The 8,033-nt window shown below is 44.5% G+C and overlaps 1 protein-coding gene across 1 annotated transcript; it reads right to left on the reverse strand.

The window, feature by feature from the left end:
• Window positions 1–285: 285 nt before the first annotated feature.
• Window positions 286–3,201, reverse strand: tril (TLR4 interactor with leucine-rich repeats). The gene has a single exon (XM_058047771.2). The coding sequence runs from the start codon at window positions 3,051–3,053 to the stop codon at window positions 867–869; it is 2,187 nt and encodes a 728-aa protein (XP_057903754.2). The 5' UTR covers window positions 3,054–3,201; the 3' UTR covers window positions 286–866.
• Between the last annotated feature and the right edge of the window lie 4,832 nt (window positions 3,202–8,033).

Genomic DNA, 8,033 nt, shown 5'->3' on the forward strand with positions numbered 1-8,033 from the left:
CCTCTAGTGCCTGCTTTTGTTATAGTTGCCCACTACACCAGGAATGGCAATATTTCATTTTAATGAAACTATATTAAATGAAAATCTCTTAAAAGTGGCTGACGAGCACTTTTATTGCAGGACTTCCAAAATAAAGCCATCTTGTCGGATAAATAATAAATTGATGTTCATTTCATGAGCGATAGCCAGGTTTATTTCAGCCAGGAAATAAAACAGCACTCCAGCGACATAGAAATCACTTGTTAAAAGCACTCAAAAATGACATTAAGAGAGTATAAAGACATGATACTACAAAGACACTACGGTGTCTATTAAAAGTCAAAACTAGCACCACAGTTGAAATCAGTGATCAATCATTCACACTTCCAATCAAAACATCTAAAAACACAACACCAGCAGGGGGGAGGAAATAAAAGGCACAGGGCAAGGGAACAGGATGTACAAGGGTTTTTTTTGTCTTCCTTTGGGCTCCGAAAAGGCCTTAATGATATAAACTGCTCTATTATTGCTAGAAAAATAGAAAAACACAATATGTCCAAAGTGTACACCCCTTATATTTCAGCAACCTTTATACTGTATATTCTTAAGGGACGCTTAGAGTAGTCAGTGTACAGCTTGTATAGATTAATGATACACTAAAAGTGACTCAACACGCGACCATTGTTGTTTAAACAGCTGGCAATATGAGGTGCATGTTGGAATTCATGTGAACCGCAGCACCAGCAGCACTCATGCAGCCCCAGACCGTGACACTATTTATACATGAACTGCACTCTAAAGTAGAGTATATCCAAGTTTCATCATTGCTATGGTATTACTGTGATAAAATGGTTGCCTAAGTGTGAGGGGTGTGCCCATTAAAGATGCTAATCAGAGAATCTGGGCATGTCGTTGTCTCTGCAGGAGGAGCCAGTATCCTGAAAGCGATCACAGGGAAACTCGATGAGGTCTCCCAGTTTCGGTGGTACAAGACGAGCCGGGCGGCTACTTTGATAGCTGGTAAAGTCAGCGGACACGGATGCGCTTGCCATGTTGGCTCGAAAAGGTCTCCTAGTGGAGTACATGTGACGCACATGAACCGCAGACTTCCTTCTCTGCAGCTTCTTCTTTAGGCTCCGCCCTAGCCAGACTCCTCCCACTACGAGCAGCAGCACGGCGTTCCCGGCTATAGTCAGAACTGTCACCAGTTGGAGGTCAGAGGTCACGCTGGAGGTGCGCTCCTCGGGAAGAGTGACCAGACCTGAGCAGTGGTCACGGGGGGCCACTTCACACACGGAACCTGCCACCACACCTTCTACACAAACCATGTAAGTGACATCCGGGCGGAGCTCCTGCAGGGTCACAGAGCGGGAAGAGCCGGGAACGTAAACATAACGTGGGAAGCGGTCTGGTGTCCCAAATCTGTCGAACAAAATCCGATACTGGACTTCATGTAGGCCAAGATCTGCCCGTGTTGTCCAGCAGACGGTGACGGTGCTGCTCGTTACCTGGTCCACTGTTACATTCACGATGCCGAGGTGGTTGAAGACGCATGGATCTGTGAAGACAGGTGGACCCTCCTTGTGATCCATCCTCAGAAGATCAAACCTTTCTCCTGATGGGACTGAAGCAGTGGGGGTTCTCGGTGCTGTGGAGGGTTTTCCACCCATTTTTTTCCACCCACGTTTTCTAAGGGAGTCCTTCTTATGTTCTGGTTCTGCCCCCCCTTGGTCACCTTGAACCTGTTCTTCCTTCTCCTGCATCATCTTGATCCACAGCCTCCTTCCCTGACTCTCTTCAGGTCCACCTCTGCTCCTGCACAAATGAGCCCAATTCTCCGAGGTCTCCAACTGGGAACTGTTGACATTGTCCAGGTAGGCCCCCCTCAGAGATGCGGGGTGACGACATTGCACAAAAACATCCAACATTTTCCCCCGAGAATGTGTTACGGCCATCCAACTTTTCAGCCCCTCCAGACGACAGTCACATGTCCAGTTGTTGCCATGGAGATCCACATCATGAAGGAAGTGATTGAGTCTAAAAATGTCCCCAGAAAGGCTGGTGAGGATGTTATTCTTCAGCTTCAGCACCCGTAGGTGTTTCAGGTGCATGAAAGCCAAAGAGTCGACATCAGAGATGCGGTTACGACTAAAGTCCAAATGCTCGACGAGCTCCAGAGGATCCAGAAGCCCAGCTGGGATCATCTGCAGCTCATTCCCGTCCATGAGAAGCTCTCTGAGGCTTGACAGGCCGAGGAGAGCTCCTCTGTCCAGATGAGAAATCCTGTTGTGACTGAGCGAGAGTTTGGAGAGTCGTTGTAGATGTTGGAAGACTTTATTTCCAACGTGTTGGATTGCATTTTCAGAGAGGAGCAAAGTCGTCAAGGCGTGGAGACTGGAAAATGTGAGGGCACCTCGCAGGGTTGTCAGCTTATTGTGAGACAAGTTGAGAAAGCGCAGGTGGGCGAGTTTAGAAAAGGCGTTTTTGTGGATGTGCTGCAGCTGGTTGGACTCCAGATGGAGATAACGTAGACTGGTTAGGTCTTTAAAAACGGAATCCTGCAAGCGTTCTATCCCGTTGCCATCCAGGCGTAGTTTAACAAGATGCTCCAAGCTGGCAAAAAGTTCTCCTGTTATGTGCATGATGTCATTATTATTTCCATAGAACACTGACAGCTTCTTCAACGGTTGCAAAGTTCCAGCTTGAATCCTCGATAAATGATTATGTCCCAAGTAGAGCTCTTCCAAGGTGGACAGACCCTCAAACGCATCACGGTGGATGTTTTGGATTTGATTGAACTGTAAATCTAACCTTGCTAAGGCGGTGTACCTCACAAGGTCAAGAGCAGAGATGTTTCCGATGAAGTTCCCTCCCAGGCTGAAGACCAGCACCTCCTCCTGTTTGCTGCTTTGAAGCGGCACGGTGTGCAGACCTCGGTTGGCGCACATGAGATGCTGTGGATGTTGGCAGTCGCAGCGGCCGGGACAAACTCCCACAGCATGAGAGGAGGAGGTGAATCCATGGAGGGACAGCAGGAAAAAGCAAATCCTCACCAGGAAATAGCCGGTATCCATCCCCGCAGCGCCGATGGTGGCACTTGTGAGGCATTCGTGTCCTTTTTTTTTTTTTTTTAGGAGACCACCAAATGCATCACTTGTTGCTGCTCAAATGACAACACAAGTCCTGAGGAATACGCCATCACTGTGCAGCAAATTCATTCAAGCTCTGGTGCGCCGTCTGAGGAACTGCTCACACCTCCCCAGAAGTGGTCATCTGCTGTGAATTACACACACACACACACACACACACATGGTTGTAGTCCCTCCTCTGCAACCCTGACAAATGAGCAAGGCAAGTTGCAGGGTTGCACGTGCACTCAAGAGCCGGAGTTGACCGACATGTGGATGAATGGACAAAACAGACATTTATTTTTTAGGGTATTTTTTGCAGTTTTAGGGTATTCATCTCTCTGCAAACCTACCTAGTGCACTATAAAAAATAAACTGTCAAGTGATCTATAGTGTATTTAATGATAGCTTAACATAAATTATAATACCGTAACAATGGGTCAGACCCTTTAGCAAATTCCAGAAACATGAAGCAAATTGTTCTGTTGTTGTTTTCTAATGACTAAATAGCAATTATGGATACTTCATGCATTATCATAACTGCTTTTTGGGGTATTTTGGTGGGGCTAAAATAAGTCATAGGTCTGTTTTTATTGGTTTACCAATATAGTATAATTTCATGAGGATTTTGGGCTCATGTTATATTAGGGATGGCCGATAATTGTCGGTACGCATAATAAATAATAAATAATAAAAATAAAATATTGGTATTGGATTTTTTTCCCGAAATTAAAAATATCGGTATTGGCTGATATCTGTGTCATATTGGTTAATCAGCAAAAAAGCCAATATCAGACGTCCCTAATATGTTAATACTCCTTATAATGGAGGGACCATAAGGTGCACACATGGCTCACATTTGCAAGAAAAGGAATTCAGGTCATCGCCACTGGAGGAAGAAGTGCCAAATCTGATCTGTTCATCTGAAAGAAGAGGGAGTAAATGTAGCACGTGCAGGTATCCACCACAATCTGGCCGACTGCAACACACAACACACAGGAAGTAACCACACAGTTCAGGGACATTTGCTAAAATGGTTTCCAGAACCATGACTTGATGACCCTTTTAGAACAAAAGGCTCCGATCGCCCCTTGATTGGGATCGTTCTCATGCTCACCCCCCCCCCCCCCCCCCCCCTCGCTTGGAAGACATCATAGTCGGCTCTATGAGTCAGGGTCTGTGTATAAGAGACTGAAAAATACAACCCTTGGGGAAGCCCCCTCTTTCTGGGGGTCATTTCCTGTCTGGCAACTCTTCTCTCTTCTATTCCCATATCCCTCCCCGACCGATACTTTTTGCATGTCTGCGGAACACACGCATGCAGTGAGAAGACGCTCAGCCTCAGACGTGGCCTGCATGGCGGCTGTCTGGTTTGTGTCACGACAAGAAAAACTATTAAGAGAGCGTGTCTGCTTTTTCGCTAATTAATTAGAGGCAGCGCAGAGAGGGAAGAGGAGCTGTCCCTGGGGGGTAATAAAAGGAAAGATGCATGGCAATAAATTGTAAAGTAGACTAGAGAAGGCTGGAAGGAAAGTCAAGGGGAAAGGACACTATATAGGACCTGTAAGGACCCCAAACAGAGCTGTCTAACACTGTGCCAGGTCTGGGCCTGCAGCCAATGGCAGATATGTGGGGGCTTGGACACAATATTAGGTACACCTGCACATCCTAGAACTGAATAATTTGGCAGCACTAATTATTAGATACTATCCTCATAACTACTTGTGTTATCACCAAATGGTTTCTTAAAATATCTTAGCAAAGCTTAGCATATCAATATATAGCTTAGCATATATTGCCCTACTTCCAAAGCTGCATGCCCGTGTAAACACTGCTGTGTATTTACAGACAGTGTGAGTGACTAATGAGCCTCACACAAAGTAACAAAGTCAAAAGGGGTCTTAGTGGAAACATGTGCATCCTGTTGTAAATCAGATTGTATTCATCTATTTTTCCTCTGCGGGCCCGACCCCCGCCACACGGTCCACCCATATGGGACTAAACATAAAGACAAACTTATCTATAACTTGCTGTATGATTAATAGCAGTCCCCCACGGCGTCCAATCATACAGAATAACAAGCAGTTGATTGTACCGTGTGTGTATTTAAAGTACACACTCATATAGGAACCAAGGAAGGAAAGGAAAGAGGCAGCGAGGTGGTGGGATTTCATGTTTACAAGAGCAACAGCTGGCGGGATCATTAAGAGCTTTGACTCTAGCGGACTCATGCTCACACGCACTAACACACACAGTGTGTGTATGTTTGTGCGGGGGTGACTGAGTGTGTTTATGCACTTAGAGGGGGAAGGTGAACGATATTCTTTCCTATCTGCCACCGCTCAAAGATGTCTTAAAAGGATGTACGGGGTAAAAGTATTGGGACACAAGGACAGTACACCCAAAGGAACCTAATAATGGGGAAAATAACTATCTAGCGATGCTGGTTGACTTCCAAAGATTCCCCGAAGTCGCAATGTAATTAATTAATTTATTGAAACCTTTATAAACTTTACAGTCTGACACTTTTTATGGCTTTATCACAACACCATAAACTTGTCCGCTCGTGAGCTGAGCGTACACTTTCTCATTGTCACGAGACGACCGCGAGGTGCGTTCATGGACACTCAAAAAAAAATCCAACACCACCTCTATTATGAGTGTACCGTACGTGTCCTAAACAAACAAAAAGACAAAAAATAACGATATTCTTATCATTCACTAACGTAACTCATACGGTGGGAGTACAAATGTCTGCATTTATGCATGCTGTGGAAATACATGTACACTCAAATTTAACTTAAATTACGTGGTGCCTCTGAAAGCAACCAATCAGGGCCCAGTGGGATTCAATGTGTTGCTACTATTGCTGCTATTGCCCCCATTAATGTGACTAGTGTCAGGTCCTGTGTATTAACTTAAGTTACATTTTCAATTAATTTGGAGCTTTTATTTTTGTGTACAGACTGGATTTTGTGGTTTATTAGTGTTTGATAGGGTTGATATCAGTGAAGTTCTTCCACACCAAACGATGCACTGGCGAAGGGAAAGGGCCTTTCTTAAACTCTTCTAATCCGTGCTTAATGCCTAATCCAACACTCTAACACACTAACTGACGATTAAGACTTGTGTGCACACAGTATAGTGGATTTCATTTGATTAAGTGAAGGATAAAGGAAGTGTGGGAGGAACACCTGGGCAGGAAAGCTCCAAACCGCCATGTTCCCAGTGCTCCCCAGCTGGCTTTCATTGGGGGGGGGATACAATGCTTTCAAATAACAAAAGATTGTACAACAATCTGTACAAAAGAACAAAAAAATGTGCTTGCTTCACACAAACACCCCAATGCAACATGGGAAATGCATTTCTCGCTCATGCATTCCTTTCAGCTTTGGGAAGGGTCACCCCAGCCCCTCCTTTGCTGACCTACTGAAGTCACATTATACTGCTGAGACAAGTCTGTGAGGGCATAGAGTGGGAGCACAGAAGAATTACTCAGCATCTGGAAAAAATTACAGCACATTGCCCCCTTGAAAGGATGGAGGGGGTAAGAGGAGGTATAAGGTGGGGGTGGTGTAAAGGATAATGAGGAAGAACAACTCTGATGGAAAAACTGCAAACAATCATGCTGAATCGCATAATGGCATGGGGGAGAATGTGCCTTGAGATCTTCAGGCAAACCTGGGAGCACAAATCCCATGAAAATTTGCATGCATTTGACTAAGTCTGGGATTGTGTGTGTATCTCAGTCTTCCCACAAATCACAAACACATTAGGGAAGGCTGAGGAACTGATCTGATTTGCAGCAGGCTGCAGTGATTGTGTGCAACACTGCCCTCTGCTGTTTCACATCATTACTGCAAAAAATGGAGCTACAGCTATCAATTTTCAGACTTTGGGCCGACTTTGACCTGATGAAGTGTGCTCAACAGGAAACAACCTGGTTCGCATTTCCTGTACGTGCACAGACGTGAACAATATGGAAGTCTGGACCGTGTGTGAAACAGAAAGGTGATATAGGGGCTGTAAATAGCCACTCTGGAATCAGCTTTCACTATGTTATTTTATTCATGACCCACTCTACCTCGTTTTTTTTAGTTTTTCCAATTGCACTGTAAGTTAAAGAGATGGTGTGTGACTGTGTGACAGGTGTGGTTCAAAGCACACCAGGGTGTGTTGCTTTGTTTAAGTTGGCACAAGGAAATGTGCAGGATTTGTCATGAAAATGTTCTCATTACATTTACAGTCCCATCATTCATCAACCACAGCATGAGGTACTAATGAGGTGATAATGTATACAATCTTACTCTTACCTTTGTTATCTCCACAGGTTTCTGCAAACACCTGACTCTGGCTCTCCCTTCTCTTTCTTTCTATGGTAATTCTCCAGTCTCTCTGTTGCCATGGAAATGAGCCCAAACAGAAAAGAGCAGCCTTTCCGGCCATGCAAAGAGGGAAATTTGTTTTGTTGGATAAACAAAACCTAAGGGAGGGAGGCATTCCAAGGAAAATCACCCTTTTCATTCTGTACACTGACATGACACAGCATTTCTATGTCAGTCTTTATTTGAGTAGCTAGTTCAACAGAGAGACAAAACCTCACCACTGTGCTCTTAGTGCTCTTCTATGTTCATTTTCACAAATATCTGTGTTTTTGGTTTTGTTGTTCAAAAGTATTTGTATTTATAATGTTGCATGAGAAACATAGTGAATAAGTCATTGGACACAGGAGGGCCTTGGAGCCACAAAATTAAATTGTTCACAAATATATGTGCTGATACAGATAGTTTATTTTCAATCGGTATCTGTAAAATCCGTATTTGTAGTATGGACACATTTACTTCAAACAGCCTGCGTGACACTAAACTCTCACCTTCCTTACAAGCACCCAATCGTATTCCTGTCCACGTCACTCAAACAAGCTTT

Source organism: Doryrhamphus excisus, linkage group LG7 (assembly GCF_037039965.1).
Source record: "Doryrhamphus excisus strain RoL-2023G ecotype Guam linkage group LG7, RoL_Dexc_Guam_v1.1, whole genome shotgun sequence".
NCBI lineage: Eukaryota > Metazoa > Chordata > Actinopteri > Syngnathiformes > Syngnathidae > Doryrhamphus > Doryrhamphus excisus.